Source organism: Ranitomeya variabilis, chromosome 4 (genome assembly GCF_051348905.1).
Source record: "Ranitomeya variabilis isolate aRanVar5 chromosome 4, aRanVar5.hap1, whole genome shotgun sequence".
Classification (NCBI taxonomy): Eukaryota; Metazoa; Chordata; class Amphibia; order Anura; family Dendrobatidae; genus Ranitomeya; species Ranitomeya variabilis.
This window is the reverse complement of record NC_135235.1, coordinates 669,145,386-669,164,168: the sequence shown is the minus strand read 5'-3', so window position 1 is coordinate 669,164,168 and position 18,783 is coordinate 669,145,386. Positions and strand designations below refer to the sequence as shown.

Genomic DNA, 18,783 nt, shown 5'->3' with positions numbered 1-18,783 from the left:
GTAATTTGATTTTCCACTTTGATTTTAAGTATCATTCAAATCCAGACCTCCATGGGATATTAATATTGATTTACATGGTCATTTGTATGTTTTATTTTTCTCAACACATTCTACTATGTAATATATAAAGATTTGCAACTGGAATATTTCATACAGTGATATCCGTTAATCGTTGATCAATTGCGTAATTGACACACATGTAATAATTAGTTTTCCAGGTGATTCTAATTAAAGGAAAACTACATAAAAATGATGTTCCACATTATTAAGCAGGCCACAGGTTTTAAGTAACATGGGAAAGAAAAAGGATCTCTCTGCTGCCAAAAAGCTTCAAATAGTGCAATGCCTTGGTCAAGGGAAGAAAACATTAGATATTTCCCGAAAACTTAAGCATGATCATAGTACTGTTAAGAGATTTGTGTCTGAATCTGAGCACAGACGTGTTCGTGCTGATAAAGGCATAACGAGGAGGGTTTCTGCCAGGCAAGTTCATCGGATTAAGAGAGCAGCTGCTAAAAAGCCATTACAAGCCAGCAAACAGATATTTGAAGCTGCTGGTTCCTCTGGAGTCCCTCGAACCTCAAGGCGTAGGATCCTTCAAAGGCTTGCTGTTCTGCATAGACCTACTATTCAGCCACCACTAAACAGTGTTCACAAGCAAAAATGGTTGCAGTGTGCCCAGACATACATGAAGACTAATTTTCAAACTGTCTTGTTTACTGATGAGTGTCGAGCAACCCTGGATGGTCCAGATGGATGGGGTAGTGGATGGTTGGTGGATGGCCACCATGTCCCAACAAGGCTGCGATGTCAGCAAGGAGGTGGAGGAGTCATGTTTTGGGCCGGAATCATGAGGAATCAGCTGGTAGGGCCCTTAAAGGTTCCTGAAGGTGTGAAAATGACCTCTGCAAAGTATATAGAGTTTCTGACTGACAACTTTCTTCCACGGTATAAAAAGCAGAAATGTGCCTTAAGGAGCAAAACCATCTTCATGCATGACAATGCACCATCTCATGCTGCAATGAATACCTCTGAGTCATCGGCTGCTATGGGCATAAAAGGAGAAACTCATGGTGTGGCCACCATCTTCCCCTGACCTTAACCCTATAGATAACCTTTGGAGTATCATCAAGGAAAAGATCTATGAGGGTGGGAGGCCGTTCACATCAAAACAGCAGCTCTGGAGGCTATTCTGACTTCATATAAAGAAATACAAGCAGAAACTCTCCATAAACTCTCAAGTTCAATGGATTCAAGAATTGGGAAGATGATACCAAAGAAGGGTTCCTATGTTAACATGTAACTTGGCCTGTTTGAATGCTTTGGAGTTAAACAGCTTTTTTGTTCAGCGAATGTGACCTCCTAATGCTGCAAATTCAACAAATGAGCATTTTCAGTTCTTAAAACATATCAAATGTTTAGAAATGATACTGTTCCTAATAATTTGGAACAGTGCATTTTGAGTTTTTATTCATTTTGGAGATTATACTGTTATCATTGGGAGGTTTCTTCAATAAAATTCAATATAAACTGTAACGGGTGATGACTTTTATTTGACCGACTGTCATTTGCACCGACCATTTAGGAAAATCCGAGAAAAATATAATTTGCATAATAATTTGGAACATGGTGTATACAAAATGTCTACCAGCTCTACCACAACTCTATAGGTTCTAAGACAATATCTTAACATAAAAAACATAAAAAATATATACATACAAAACAGAAGGATATTAGTAATCAAAGCACACGTGTGAGTCTTTACAAGAGATTAGCCAACATCTATGACAGATGATCTGACATCATGTGTGGTTGTATGCTGCTGTACTCGATCAGGACAGTGTCCCTATTATATTTAACAGAGAAATACCAGTATACCTTTTTTATAGGCAGTTGTTGTGTTTATATACATTTAAAGTGTTCTGTATACATGGTGAAATATATTTTTTTATGCATATTGGTAATTGCGTACATTAACTATTCTTCATAATTTAGTGATCCAAATTGGCTCTTTATCTTACATGTAACTTTTCTTGTACAATTTGTCAATTAGAAACTATTAAAGAAAAAAATAAACCGGCTTTGCTCCTGTTTGATTTCTCTAAATTTTAAAAATGTATACTCCTCTGTAAAACGTTTTCCATATTCTCAACATTAAAATGGTTTCTCCCCGTGTAACTTCTCTCATGTTTAGCAAGACCTGCTTTAAAAATAAAACATTTCCCACTTTCTGAACATGACTATGGTTTCTCCCCTGTGTGAATTTTCGGATGTGCAGAAAGATTTGCTTTTTGGGTAAAGCATTTCCCACATTCTGAACATGGAAATGGTTTCTCACCTGTGTGAATTTTCTGATGTGCAGAAAGATTTGCCTTTTGTGTAAAGCATTTCCCACATTCTGAACATGAAAATGGCTTATCTCCTCTGTGAGTTGACTGATGTCTAACAAGTCTTGATTTAATGCTATAACATTTCTCACATTCTGAACATGAAAATGGCCTTGCCCCTGTATGGGTTCCCTCATGTCTAACAAGTTCTGCTTTAGAAGTAAAACATTTCAGACATTCTTGACATGTAAATGGCTTCTCCCCTGTGTGAATTCTCTGATGTGCAGTAAGATTAGATTTGTCATTAAAACCCTTCCCACATTCGGAACATGAAAATGGCTTCTCCCCGGTGTGAGTTCTCTGATGCTTAACAAGAGTCGATTTGTATGTAAAACATTTCCCACATTCTGGACATGAAAATGGCTTTACTCCTGTGTGAATTAACTGATGTGCCGCAAGATTTGGTTTCCGATTAAAACATTTCCCGCATTCAGAACATGAAAATGGTTTCTTCCCTGTGTGGCTTCTCTGATGATTAACAAGTCTTGATTTAGCACTATAACATTTCCCGCATTCTGTACATGAAAATGGCTTCTCCCCTGTATGATTTCTCTCATGTATAACAAGATCCGCTTTGTAGGTAAAACATTTCCCGCATTCTAAACATGAAAATGGTTTCTCCCCTGTGTGAGTTTTTTGATGTGGAGCATCTATTTTGTTATTATCTTGCTTAAAAGTCTTTGAGGAATCAGAAGGTTGGCCATGTTGAAAAAGATTAGATGATACATTTTTGCTGTGAAACTCTGGTGATATTTGTAAGGTATTGGCATGCTCTTCATACATTTCAGGTTTGATACCATGATTATCTTTAATATCTGAAAAAAATGGATGTCCACATGACCTCCTGGCACAGTCTTCTGCCAAGAAAATAAAAAAAATATATAAATATTAAAGATGAGCAAATTATTTGGAATTTTAATTTACTGGCATGACCAAATTTTGTTAAGAAATTTTCTACACGGCAAATTGAAAGCACTACAAAGCTATTGCCCTGAACAAGATATGTTGTAGGAAATTCTGGAGTCTCCCATGACTGCATCCAACCCCTTCCTAGCTCTAGCGCAAATGTAGTAATTAGTGATGAGCGAGTGTACTCATTGCTTGGGTTTTCCCGAGCACGCTCAGGTGACCTCCGAGTATTTATGACTGCTCGGAGATTTAGTTTTCATCGCGGCAGCTGAATGATTTACAGCTACTAGCCAGGCTGAGTACATGTGGGGTTTGCCTGGTTGCTAGGGAATCCCCTCATGTAATCAAGTAGGCTGTAAATTATTCAGCTGCTGCGATGAAAAGTAAATCTCAGAGCAGTCAAAAATACTCGGAGGTCACCCTAGCGTGCTCGGAAAAACCCGAGCAACGAGTACACTCGCTCATCACTAGTAGGAATATTAAAGTGACCTCAACAAATATAGCTATTTGGAAATGGATGGTAATTGTCTGTTTAACCACACTACGCTTCTGGACATATTTGAAAGTTAAAAAAAGTTGCAAAAATGATCCCTTTTGGGAGACAGATGCCTGCTGTGTCAGTGTTTATACACATTCTGAGTATGTTAAAAAGCCATGGCTTCTTCCATAAACAATGGTTGAAAAATAATCCCTTTTTGTGGAAGTATAAACAGCTTGAATGTTTGGAAGCTGAAGAAGCAATGCTTTGGGTTTTTTAACCATGAAAACATTGTTAATTACTCCTTTTTATGAAGTGATAACAGGTTGAGGTTTGTAAAGTGAATAATTAATGAGGCAGCACCAAGGCCAATGAAAAAGCAATAGCTCATGATAATTTTAGTCTTTTGACTAAAGATTTTTCTTGAGGGATGGGGGAGTCAATAGTTAAATGCTTGCTACTAGTGATGAGTGAGCGTGCGCAGATAAGGTGTAATCTAGGCATGTTTGTGTGCTAATAGTATTCGAGCACACCAAAGACACTCTATGTTTTAGCCGCCCCAGCTGGATGTCTAGCTGCAAGACACGCAGGAGTTGAAGAACAGTCAATCCCTGCATGTGTTGCGGCTGTTGAACAGCCGCAAGACATGCAGCTGCGGCGACTCGAACATAGAGTATCTTTGGTGTGCTCAAATACTATTAGCACAAGTGCGTGTCTTGATAACACCTTATTGGAGATGGAGATGATTGTGATCACCTGCTAAGAGCATGAGCTGACACATCTCCTTCCCTGCTTGTCAGACGCTGCTCTGATGCTCTGCAGTACAGAAGCATTGCACAGTATCAGATCCTATCCTGGGACAATGTAAAAAAAATAAATAAATAAAAGTTTTTTTAATAAGTGTAAAAATATATATATTTTTAAATCCCCAAATAAAGAACAAAAAAAAGAAAAATATTAATCCAATAAATACATCTATGTAAAAACAAACAAAAACAGTACACATATTTGGTATCATCGCGTCTGGAAAGACCCGCTGTATAAAACTGTCCTACTAGTTAACCCCTTCATTGAACACCATAAAATTAGAAAAATAAAAAACTAGGCAAAAAAAGTGCTTTAATCATGATACTGCCCAACAAAAAATGCAAGAAAGACAAATGTAAATAAAAATAAAAATGGTACCGCTGAAAACGTCATCTTGTCCCTCAAAAAACAAGCTGCCATACAGCTCCATCAGCGGAACAATAAAAAAGTGATAGCTCACAGAATAAAGAAATTAAAAATATTTTTTTCTATAAAAAATAAATGTGGTATCGCTGTAATCGTACTGACCCAAAGAATAAAGCTGCCTTATTAATTCTACCACACGAGCAACAAACAATTCCTGTATTGCTGGATTTTATTCATTCTACCTCCCAAAAATAGGAATAGAAAGCGATCAAAAAATGTCATGTGTCTGAAAATGGTACCAATTAAAACGTCAACTCATCCCGCAAAAAAACAAGCCATTACATGACTCTGTCAGACGAAATATGGAAAAATTATAGCTGTCTAAATATGGGGATGCAAAAACTAGTTTTGCAATAAAAAGTGTCTTTTAGTGTGTGACAGCAGCACAACAATACAGGGGGCTTCCACGTTACTGGAAGCACAAAGGCTCAAGAAAAGCGAAATTTCTCCTCGCCCTTCAAAAGAAATTCAGCAAATTCTTTGTTCCCAAATCCAAATGCCCCTCTTCCTTCTGAGACCCAGTGTGCCTAAACCACATTTAGCGCCCACATGTTTGGCATTTCTATAGTGATAAGTATTCAAATTGCCTCTTTTGAGAAAAAGAGGACTTAAACTCTATAGCGCCACCTGTTGGAAGTAGCAATCCTACAAGTCACAATCAACCCTTTAATGAGCCGTGCAATATGACTTACGATAAAAGCCAAATCAGTATCTCAATTCGCAGAATTCTATCAAAGTCACTTCAAATGTGATGTGGTCCCTAAAAATAATAGTTTTGTAAACTGTAAAACTGTAAAAATTATGTTTCCAAAATTTTATTAACTATTTTGTGAGATATGACTTTCTGATTTAAGGGCATAAATACTAAAAGTTTTAAAGTAGCAACATTTTAAAAATTTTTGCCAATTTTTTTATTTTTTTCACAAGTAAACATAAGTCATATCAAATAAATTTTACCCTTATCATGAAGTTCAATATGTCATGAGAAAAAGATCTCAGAATCAGTGGGATACGTTGAAGCGTTCCAGAGTTATGACCTCATAAAGTGACAGTGGTCACAATTGAAAAAAATTGGGCTGCTCAGGAAGGTGAAAACAGGCTTCACCTGTTAAAAAGGGGTTAAAAACATCAAAAAATTAAAATTGTGTTACAGAGGTCTAAGAGGTAACGTTTCTCCTTGCGGAAAGTCACCTACCGACTCTGGCATGCCCAGGCAAGGAGGCTTATTCGCCGTGCTATGCTCCTTTGGGAAATTTAATATGCAAATGTCACATTTCAACGTCCATTAAAGGGAATCTGTCACCTCATTTTGGCCCTATTAACTGTGGCCACCGCCATTAGGAGCTTATCTACAACATTCTGTAATGCATTCTGTAATGCTGTAGATAATCCCCCGATGTAACCTGAAAGATAAGAAAAACAAGTTCGATTATACTCACACAGGGGCGGTCCGATTCCAATGGGAGTCACAGTCCGGGTCCGGCGCCTCTTTATCTGCGTACTTTATCTGCCCTGTTGAGGGCAGAGCAAAGTACTGCAGTGCGCAGGTGTCGGGAAAGGTCAGAGAGGCCCAGCGCCTGCGCACTGCAGTACTTTACGCTGTTCTCAACAGGGCAAAACAGTACGCCTGCGAAGGAGCCGTGACAGGAAGCAAAGAAGAGGACGTCATTGCATGAAGATGGGATGCGCCGGACCTGCGGCGCCCATCGGACCCGAACCGGGACCGCCCCTGGATGAATATAATCTAACTTGTTTTTCTTATCTTTCAGGTAACATCGGAGGCCTATCTACAGCATTACAGAATGCTGCAAACAAGCCCCTGATGGCTGTGGCCGCAGTTTATAGGGCCAAAATGAGGTGACAGATTCCCTATAAAAGGGTTGAGAGAGACTAGTAGGATTGCTTCTTCCAACTTGAAGTGTTATAGAGTTCAAGTCCTCTTCCTCTCTGAAGAGGCAACTTGCATATTAAATTTCCAAGAGGAGCATTACATGGCAAATAGGCCTCCTTACCTTGGCATACCTGAGCCAGTATGTCACTCTCTGCAAGGAGAAATGTTACCTCTTAGACCTCTATAACACGATTTTACAATTTTGGTGTTTTTAATGTATATCTAATAAGGATGCATCATTTACACTGCGGTTTTGGTTTTCTGGTTTGTTATATTTTGGCCCCTTAGCTGACCAAAACTGTTACATCCGTTTAACTTTTGAAAATATTTAATGAAATAATAAAAACAGTATCAGTAATATCAACTAGATATGAGGACTAGGTATTGGAGATGCCAATATCTAGGCTTCTCACTGTATGCATATAAATGTGTCTTCCCTTCCCAGATATTTTTCTCGTTTTGAATGCAAATAACACAATTTAATAAGAAAATTGCCTCTTCAGAGAAGAAAAGGACTTGAACTCTGTAGTGCCCCCTGTTGAACGCAGCAATCCTACAAGTCACTATTGCCCCTTTAACGGGCCTTGAAATGTGAAATCTGCATATTAAATTTCCCAAAGGAGAAACATTACCTCTTAGGCTTCTTTTACACTTACCATGGTTTTTGCGTCCTGTTTTTTGTGGCCCCAATAGATTTCTATGGGGCCGCAATAATTCTACGGAGCACCGTACGCCGTATGGCCGTGAGGGCCGTATTTATGGCCGTGAAAAAATATCATGGCCCCCATTGATAATCAATGGGCCCGCAAAAACAATGGAAGCTTGTTTTTGCGGTGCACCGTGACTTCCGGTTTTGCGGAACGCCTTATTTTTTCCAATACTTTTTTCATAGTATTTGAAACCCGAAAAACGGCGATCGGCGGCAAGTTTTTTCCGGTCCCTTATTGCGGCAGACCGTGAAAATTGCGTCAATACGGCCCGCAAAAACGGGCCGCAAAAACCCGGTAAGTGTAAAAGACGCCTTAGACCTGAGTCCAGAGCCTCTAAGCTAGCCAAATCAGTTCTTATACTCTGTACTGACAAGGGGCAATACCCCAAAATGCTGTGCTTGCAAATTGAGATTCTGATTTGGCTGTTATCCTAAGGCACATTTCGAGGCCCGTTAAAGAGTGGATAGTGACTTGTAGGATTGCCGCTTCCAATCAGTGAATAAGCAAAATATAGAGCCTACAACTCACCTGGGTAGTTATCTGTAGGAATCTCCACTTTATACCAATCATCAGGCCTTAAATAGGTCTCTGTAGTATTAATATTGTCAAGACTTTCATCCTGAAACAAATATTGTAAAAACCACAGCATTATTTACAATTATTATGATGACCAAAAATACCGCAACAGCGGTAGTTATGGAACCAACCTGTTAATTTCTTATTCCAAACAGTAGTGCTCACAGCAAGAAAACTGTTAGAAGATCCAGAGAACATCTAAGGTCTATCATCAGAATTAATTATCCTGCCAGCTGCATGGCTCTTATTACACATATAATACTGGTAGATAAAACACATCATAGGGGAGATGTCATAACACTTTTTCTGCATCTACCTTATGATCCTGAGGAACATTAGGATCTTCTTGTTTACAGTCCTGTGGAAGAAGAGGACGGGGACATCTCTCTGGTGTCCTCTTACTGGATAGAACTGGAGGGAACACATACAGGGACTGAATTCATTCTTACATACAGATAATTATGTGTGTATTTAGTTCTGTCTGTTACCTGGTGATGTGAGGGGCTGAGGAACCTCCATCATGACGTCCTTGTACAGATCTCTGTGTCCTTCTAAATACTCCCACTCCTCCATGGAGAAATAGACGGTGACATCCTGACACCTTATGGGAACCTGACACATATAATGATACGATTATCACCGATTCATTGATAGCGTTACTGTATAATGTCCCAGCATTCCCAGCAGTGTCACCTCTCCAGTCAGCAGCTCAATCATCTTGTAGGTGAGTTTTAGGATGTTTTGGTCATTTATGTCCTCATGTATCAGGGGGTGAGGTTGAGGCCCTGTGATTGTGCTCATGGTTCTTCCCCTTCTCTCAAACACAGGGTCCTGACCGCGCTCACTAGAGGTCTTCTTCACTACTGTGTAATCCTGGTTATGGAGAGACACATTAATAAATCTCACTACAAACATTTCCAGAGTCTTCACCTCTCCAGATCTGTCCATCTGTTATTCCCATAGATAAGAATGATGTAATGTGACGTCATCGGAGACTCTCACCTCTCCAGTAAGCCGAAAGATGATCTCTAGCGTGAGGTGTAACATACTCTCTGCCATCTTGTCCCTATCCATCCTTGATGAGTCAATCGGAAAAATTCTCTTATATAGAAGATCCCCACTGAGAGGATCTGATTCTGTAGGAACCTGAATTGGGAGAAGATAAACCGATGTAACATGAAAGAATCCCATTAAATATTACAATTACTGGAGACATTATATCACTGTCCGATTTGGCTTAATAGAAAATTTTATTTTTTCTATATAGTGCCTGAAGGGACTAATTAATACAGTGAAAAGTTAATAAGTAAAAAAAAGCATGTCTCAAATGTTATGTGTCTCAGAAAATGCTGACACAAACCAAAGTTTTAGTTCTTGTTTTAAACAAGTTCCACAAGTGCTTAAGCCACTAAAATATCTAAGAAAGGATCACAATGCCAGGTAATTTTTACTGTAAGATGGCTACAAAATTGCAACTCAAAAAGAAATGCAAAAATAAAGTTTTTTTTACCAACTACGTTACTTCAATACGTTATATAGTTACATAGTTACATAGTTATTAAGGTTGAAGGAAGACTGTAAGTCCATCTAGTTCAACCCATAGCCTAACCTAACATGCCCTAACATGTTGATCCAGGGGAAGGCAAAAAAACCCCATGTGGCAAAGAGTAACTCCACCATGGGGAAAAAAATTCCTTCCCGACTCCACATACGGCAATCAGACTAGTTCCCTGGATCAACGCCTTATCAAGGAATCTAGTGTATATACCCTGTAACATTATACTTTTCCAGAAAGGTATCCAGTCCCCTCTTAAATTTAATTAATGAATCACTCATTACAACATCATACGGCAGAGAGTTCCATAGTCTCACTGCTCTTACAGTAAAGAATCCGCGTCTGTTATTATGCTTAAACCTTCTTTCCTCCAGACGTAGAGGATGCCCCCTTGTCCCTGTCTCAGGTCTATGATTAAAAAGATCATCAGAAAGGTCTTTGTACTGTCCCCTCATATATTTATACATTAACATAAGATCACCCCTTAGTCTTCGTTTTTCCAAACTAAATAGCCCCAAGTGTAATAACCTATCTTGGTATTGCAGACCCCTCAGTCCTCTAATAACCTTGGTCGCTCTTCTCTGCACCCGCTCCAGTTCAGCTATGTCTTTCTTATACACCGGAGACCAGAACTGTGCACAGTATTCTAAGTGTGGTCGAACTAGTGACTTGTATAGAGGTAAAATTATGTTCTCCTCATGAGCATCTATGCCTCTTTTAATACATCCCATTATTTTATTTGCCTTTGTAGCAGCTGCCTGACACTGGCCACTGAATATGAGTTTGTCATCCACCCATACACCCAGGTCTTTTTCATTGACGGTTTTGCCCAGAGTTTTAGAATTAAGCACATAGTTATACATCTTATTACTTCTACCCAAGTGCATGACCTTACATTTATCCCCATTAAAGCTCATTTGCCATTTATCAGCCCAAGCTTCTAGTTTACATAAATCATCCTGTAATATAAAATTGTCCTCCCCTGTATTGATTACCCTGCAGAGTTTAGTGTCATCTGCAAATATTGAAATTCTACTCTGAATGCCCCCTACAAGGTCATTAATAAATATGTTAAAAAGAAGAGGGCCCAATACTGACCCCTGTGGTACCCCACTGCTAACCGTGACCCAGTCCGAGTGTGCTCCATTAATAACCACCCTTTGTTTCCTATCCCTGAGCCAGCTCTCAACCCACTTACACATATTTTCCCCTATCCCCATTACTCTCATTTTATGTAACAACCTTTTGTGTGGCACCGTATCAAAAGCTTTGGAAAAGTCCATATATACTACGTCCACTGGGTTCCCTTGGTCCAGTCCGGAACTTACCTCTTCATAGAAGCTGATCAAATTAGTCTGACATGAACGGTCCCTAGTAAACCCGTGCTGATACTGGGTCATGAGGTTATTCCTCTTCAGATACTCCAGCATAGCATCCCTTAGAATGCCCTCCAGGATTTTACCCACAGTAGAGGTTAAACTTACTGGCCTATAATTACCGAGTTCAGTTTTTGCCCCTTTTTTGAATATTGGCACCACATTTGCTATACGCCAGTCCTGTGGTACAGACCCTGTTATTATGGAGTCTTTAAAGATTAAAAATAATGGTCTATCAATGACTATACTTAGTTCCTGCAGTACTCGGGGGTGTATCCCATCCGGGCCCGGAGATTTGTCAATTTTAGTTATTTTTAGACGCCGCTGTACTTCCTGCTGGGTTAAGCAGGTGACATTTAATGGGGAATTATTATCACTAGTCATATTGGCTGCCATGGGATTTTCTTTTGTAAATACTGATGAAAAAAAGTCATTTAGCATATTGGCTTTTTCCTCATCCTCATCCACCATTTCACCCAGACTATTTTTAAGGGGGCCAACACTGTCATTTTTTAGTTTCTTACTATTTATATAGTTAAAGAATATTTTGGGATTATTTTTACTCTCTCTGGCAATGAGTCTCTCTGTCTCAATCTTTGCTGCCTTGATTTGCTTTTTACAGAATGTATTTAATTTTCTGTATTTATTTAATGCCTCCTCACTACCTACTTCCTTTAATTCTCTAAATGCTTTCTTTTTGTCCCTTATTGCGCCCCTTACAGCTCTATTTAGCCATATTGGTTTCCTCCTATTTCTAGTATGTTTATTCCCATACGGTATATACTGTGCACAGGTCCTATCCAGGATGCTAATAAATGTCTCCCATTTTCTTTGTGTATTTTTGTGTCTCAGGATATCGTCCCAGTTAATTGCACCAAGATCCTCTCTCATCCGTTGGAAATTTGCCCTCCTGAAGTTTAGTGTCATTGTCACCCCCCTTCTACCCATCTTATTAAAGGTTACATGAAAACTTATTATTTTGTGATCACTATTCCCCAAGTGACCCCCAACCCTTATATTTGATATGCGGTCTGGCCTGTTGGTTAATATTAGGTCTAGCAGTGCCCCCCTCCTTGTTGGGTCCTGAACCAGTTGTGAAAGGTAATTGTCTCTCATAGTTGTCAAAAACCGATTACCTTTGCTGGAACTGCAGGTTTCTGTTCCCCAATCTATTTCAGGATAGTTGAAGTCCCCCATAATAATGACTTCTCCTTGAGTCGCAGCTTCATCTATTTGCTTTACGAGGATATTCTCCATTGCTTCCATTAGTTTTGGAGATTTATAACAAACCCCTATCAGTAATTTATTATTTTTTCCCCCTCCCCTTATCTCCACCCACAGAGACTCTACATTTTCATTAGATTCACCTATATTATCACGCAGGATGGGTTTTAAGGTCGATTTTACATACAGACACACCCCACCCCAATATGATAAAACTAAAGGAGTCATTCAAAATTACTATAAGGCTAGGGTCACGCGTTATGTGACCGCGTTTAACGGACTACGTTACACCGCGGCATAACGCGGTGTTAACATAGTCCGTTAACGCCGCCATAGCCTGTAATGGTGAACGCGTCGCTAGCGCCCGCCCACATTGGGCGTGCGCTAGCGATGTGGCGTCATTTGAGTGACGGACCTCGGACGCTGCTTGCAGCGTCCGCGGCGCACCCGAGGTCCGTTCCTCGCTAGTGCAGATCGGGGATCTGCGCTAGCGGGGACGCCGAACGCGGACCCTAGAGAAGCATTGCGTTAGCGCAATCCGCTAGCGCTATGCGCTTAACGGATTGCCCTAACGCAATGTGACCCTAGCCTAAGTCCTAACATCTCCCCCCTGCTTGACCACGCTAAACTTAAATTCACACAATGGAGCAAATTACCACTTTCAGTTACTGGAAGGATAAATCTAGTTAAAGTGATTCTACTCCCTAAATTTAACTATATATTTCAACAAAGTGGGGTATCCATACCCAAGTCCTCCTTTTCAACTCTTAGCTCACTAATCACTGGATTTATCTGGGGAAACTCTAGGCCTAAACTTAAACTGTCTACCCTACAAAGGCCCAAAAAGCAAGGCGGGGCGGCGCTACCAGACTTCTTTTTATACTACCTAGCGGGACAGCTTAGAGCAATTGCCTCGTGGATGTCAGATACTCCTCTGCCTAACTCAGAGAATCACTTGGCACAAGCGTCGGGGACTCACTGTTTATTGGGATTTCTGGAGACAGATAAACCAAACATTCCTAGGATGCTACCTCTCCTTAAGCTTGCCCGGCCCGCACAATCTGGAGACAAGCTAAAAGAGTAGCTGATTTCATTGAGGTTGTGGCAGAAATGCCACTCTGACACAACACATACTTCGCTTCTCTACAAGAACATCCATCCTCTGCTTTCTGGAGCTCCAGAAATGTAATGAAAGTAAAAGACTTGTATAATCAAAATATTATAATGACTTTTGAACAGATGCAGAGCAGACTCAGTATGCAGTCCAAAGAGGTCAATTCTTCAGGTACCTACAACTTAGGTCAGTGATCCAATCCCACATAGGTACAGGCACGCAGATATCTTCTCTCTCGCTGACTGGCATACTTAAATCGCAAGGACCACAGGGTCTTATCTTTGCTCTATACACCTATCTACTGTCAGCAAACATGGACTCTACTCCTTTGGTGGTTTAGGGAAAATGGCAGCTCTTGATTCCTAACATTCAGGAGGAGGACAGGGAGGAGATGCTGGAGTCCTCAATCAAGGTTTCCCCATCAGCTAACAACAAAATGACCCAATTATATATAATCCATCAAGCATATCTTACATCAGCTAAATTAGCAAAAATGGGTCGTTCTCAGACCTCGGAATGCCCGAGGTGTCATGAGCTGGAGGCTGACTTCATACACATGATGTGGAGGTGTCCAGTAATACATTAATTCTGGCAGGGGGTTACCACCTTCTTGTCATCCCTAATAGCAACACCAATTCCCCAGGATCCCTTGGTGTGCCTGTTTGGGGTTGTGGAAGAAGATAATTGGGACCATTATATTAAAATATTTCTCCGAGAGACTCTATTTTTGGCCAGTAAATTAATTGCTCTGAGATGGATAGGTAGGTCACACCCAACACTGAGATCCTGGGTAGAACTTGTCAATTCAGTGATTCCATATGAAAACACGGTCTATCAAAATAGAGGGTGCACTGGGAAATTCTATAAAATATGGAACTTCTGGAACTCAACACCCGTCACTATGTAACAAGTGCCTAAGAATTTTGACGTGGGGGGGAACCCAAACCACATTTTTTTTTTCCAGCAGAAATGTTAATTTTAGTTATTGCTATATAAATAGTTATGGGGTATTGGTCTCCAAGTTTGAGGTCGATGTTATATGCGATCCAGTAAATGTATACTGAGATAACAAGTTATAATGTGTTGTTAGATGTACAGTATGTGAAATATATAACCACAGTGTAACATTGCTGGACGGTTAATGACCAGACATGGGAATGAACACTACTAATTCATACATTGTTGCTTTTACTGTAATTTTGTAAACTGGTGTAATAACAAAGTGTACTCCTGTTTATGGACATGGGAAATGTGTTTGTTCCTAGGTATATTTTCAAAACATCAAGTAAAAGAAGAAATTACTTTAAGTCTTTATACAGATACATTAACGAAAAGCTAAAAAAAGTTATGGGTCTTGGAAAAAGAAGATTAATAAATAAAAATCAAACAAAAAAAAAAAAGAAAATTAGCTGAATTCTAACGGAAGCCTTCATAGGGAAGAAAGCTTCAAAAAACAAACAAAAAACTAGAACCGTAATGAACTAAAGACAGGAAGAAAGAAAGTCAGTCCTGTCAGGAAGATAAGGGGAGAGAAGAAAGGATTCACTATATTCGTCTGGCTGTGTGTCCTCCATTGCTTCTGAGGCAGACTGAGAGGGAAGCTCTTCCATTATATGTGAAGCAGAAGGAAAAAGAGAGTGAAAAAAAGGGCAGGGTTGTCATCTTTGAAGACCTCAAAGCCAGGATGTGTAAATAGAAGGACTACTTTTCACCTGATGGAAACTCGTACGTACTGTGATATGAGTCCTCTTACAGCAACTCAGTACAGACAGCAAGAAACAGCTATGACATAATCGTTAAGAAAAGCAGAACACTAGTGACGGGCGAGCACTGAAATGCTCGGGTGCTCGTTGCTCTGGTCGAGCAAATTGGAATGCTTGGGTGCTCGACCCGAGCAACGAGCCCAACAGGTGCAGACTGGGGCTGAAATTCAGTCCTGGCATTTGAAATTACACAGGCCCATGCTGTCCCCATCCCCAAGCACCAGATGGGATATATTACAAATATTACCATGGATGGAGGAAAGCAAGATTTACTACAAGATTAATATTTCCAATGATTCCTGTGGCCTGCTGGGGTAAGTGACTTTGTGCTCCGTCACAACTCTTGAGAACACTGATTCTTATAACAACGTAGCAGACAAGGTGATCCACGACCAGGCAGGCTCTTCTGGCATTTGCCAGATGGCCAGTCCGGCCCTGTTTATTGACATGTTCCCTGGTCATAGTATTGATAGTTGCTAACATGACATGGTGGAAATATGTTTCTCTATGTTTTCTTTATTATTGCACATTGCACTTCTTGATTGGGGGTATAATAAGGGATCCTTGATTATACAGTAAAATTCTTATCACATTATTGTCATATATATTGCTCTTTATACAGTATGTTGTCACTCATAATCATCACAGTACTGTATATGGGATGCTTTTACCTGTTTTCCATTCTCCTTTGTTAGCATAGGTCCTGAGAGGGATGAAATCAGAGGGTTTGTTCTGTTTCAGTGCATTTGGTTTGGGCATACTAGATATGGGGATGAGCTCTAACTGACAAGCCTGTGAGGGCTTTGGTTTGCGTACTCCGTCTCCAAAGTGACGTCCTGTGGTCTGCATATGTTCAAAACAGCTGACATGTTGCGGCTTTGATGTGGGCTCACCGCCGGAGCCCACATCAAAGCAGGGGATCTGACCTCGGACGTACTATCCCGTCCGAGGTCAGAAAGGGGTAAAATCCCTGGGCTCTATATCTAAATCCTCCACCCTTGTCACATGTCAAATCACATGGATGTCAATAATCTCTACACATCTATCACCCATGACAAAGGCCCCAGGGCAACAGACAGACTACTCAGCGAGGCAAACATAGACAACCAAACCAGGAAATTTTGTTCAGACCTGCTTGATTTGGTCTTAAAATAAAAATACTTTCTTTTCTAAGACACCTTTTATGTGCAGACCCAAGGCACATCAATGGGTTCAAACAGCACCACGTAGCAAGTTTTTTGACAATTGGATTTATGGGCTGGATACCCTACATGGGCACCTCATTCACTGAGGTACACCAAGAGACAGAGCCTCCTCCATTATAGTTGAGGTACACCAAGAGGGAGACACACACTCTGACCTTTCTGACCCCTGCGATTACTGTGTCAGACCGTTTCCTCCACAGTTATTCCAAGAGGTGGAGTTATAAGTCTGCTCAGTGTGAATGGGACATTGTGTGTGAGGAAACCGCTGAGATGTACCCGACCTCTGGTATCAGGGACTCCCTGCTGTACTCAGTCCTGCACTTGTTCTTTCTTTACAGCAGGGGGCGCAGTAACAGCCAATCCCTGTGCTCCTCTATTGTCATCCTGGTAACAGTCTAATGCTGCCTCTTCTACACACTGTTCCTCCCAATGCATGAGCCGTCGGAGAAGGGCCCTGAAATAGTCTCAGCACTGAAGGGGTTACTGCCACCCAGTAATGGGGAATCTCCAGCACCTACCTCTACCTGCAGAGCCACACACCACATATATGGCTGCTCTGTGCGCACAGGACCTGTGATGAGGTCACAGGAGGGGAGGAGTCAGGGTCACATGATCAGCGGCCTCAGTGTATGCAGGACTCTGCTGTGCTGGTTGTCATGTTGCTGGATGAGGGGAAGTTTATGTGTGGGGTCAGGAGGGGTTTACAGTGTGGATGTAGCAGAGCCGTGTGTGTACGGAGCAGAGCCGGCTGTGTATGGAGTGAAGCTGTGTGTGTACGAGGTGTGCGGAGTGGAGCCATGGGTATACGATGTGTACTAAGCAGAGATGTGTGTATGATACACGTGAATTTAAATCTCCTGGTCCAGATGAATTAAATCTTAGGGTACTGAAATAGCAGAGGAAATTGCAGAGCCACTAATCAGAACCTTTGAAAATCCTGGAGAACAGGAGAAGTCCCAGAAGATTGGAGAAGGGCAAATGTTGTCCCAATCTTTAAAAAGTGAGTATTGTAACAGGAAAGATCTTTGAACAAATTATTAAATAGCATGTATGTAAGTACTTAGAAAGAATACAGTAATAAACCAGCATCAGCATGGGTTTGTAGCAAACAAGTCAAGCCAAACGAATCTAATTTCCTTATGATGGAATCACTAACTTGGTGGATCAGTGAAATGTGGTAAATATAGTATATCTCAACTTCAGCAAAGTGTTTGATAAAGTATCTCATGCAATCATTATTGAAAAAATTATCAGGTATGGGATTGACAAGGCTATGGTTAAGTGGATTCATAACTGGCTCAGTGATCGTACTCAAAGAGTGGTAATAAATGGTTGCACATCCAATAGGAAGAGTGTTTCAAGTGGGGTACCACAAGGCTCTGTCCTGGACCCAGTGCTTTTTAACATTTTGATAAAGGATCTAGATAAGAGAACTGAAGGTAAACTAATCAAATTTGCAGACGATGTAAAACTAGGAAGGTTAGCTAACACTAGAGAAGATAGGAAGGATTCAAAAAGATCTAGAAACGCTTGAACAATGGGACACAGCTAATAGAATGGTATTTAACAGGGGGAAATGTAAAATTCTACATCTGGGCAACAAGAACAAAAATTACATCTACAGAATGCGAGGAATAGAATTAAACAACAGCATCTGTGAAAATAACTTGGGTATACTAATAGATCACAGACTGCACATGCATCAACAGTGTGATGTAGCAGCAAAAAAGGCAAAGTTCTAGGATGTATTAAGAGAAGCATAGAGTCTAGATCTACTCCTCCTTGGGCAGACCTCATCTGGAATATTGTGTCCAGTTCTGTCATTTAAAAAAAAGACATGAAAAACTGGAGCAAGTTCAGAGAACAGCTACCAGGATGGTGAGCGGACTGCAAACTACGAGGGTCGATTAAAGGAGCTTGGAATGTTTAGCATGCAAAAAAGAAGGCTAAGAAGAGACTTAGTAGCCGTCTACAAATAGATGAAGGTATGTCACAGAGATATCATTCTTTCTCTCATTTGCACATAGTAACACCTGAAGAAATGGAATGAAACTGAAAGAGAGACGATACAGATTAGATATTATAAAAAACCTTTTTGACAATGAGGGTGATAAATGAGTGGAACAGGTTAGACAGACATCTGTCTGAGATGGTTTAGTGAATCCTGCATTGAGCAGGGGGTTGTACACAATTACCCTGGAGGTTCCTTCCAACGCTAACATTCTATGATTCTATATGCTTCCCAAGATTCATAAGCCAGGTAACCAGACCCATAATCATCTCATGGGTGGGAACACTAACTGAAAAAATCTCAGGGTGGGTAGAAAATGTCCTTAAACTGCTGGTAAGGAAGACCTTTTAG

General features: G+C 40.5%; 1 protein-coding gene across 1 annotated transcript; it reads right to left on the bottom strand.

The window, feature by feature from the left end:
- Window positions 1-223: 223 nt before the first annotated feature.
- Window positions 224-16,993, bottom strand: LOC143766274 (uncharacterized). Its single transcript, XM_077253820.1, has 7 exons — window positions 16,940-16,993; window positions 9,187-9,330; window positions 8,878-9,057; window positions 8,673-8,796; window positions 8,501-8,595; window positions 8,137-8,227; window positions 224-3,244 (listed from the first exon to the last, which is right to left on the bottom strand). The coding sequence occupies exons 1-7, from the start codon at window positions 16,964-16,966 to the stop codon at window positions 2,241-2,243; spliced, it is 1,665 nt and encodes a 554-aa protein (XP_077109935.1). The 5' UTR covers window positions 16,967-16,993; the 3' UTR covers window positions 224-2,240.
- Between the last annotated feature and the right edge of the window lie 1,790 nt (window positions 16,994-18,783).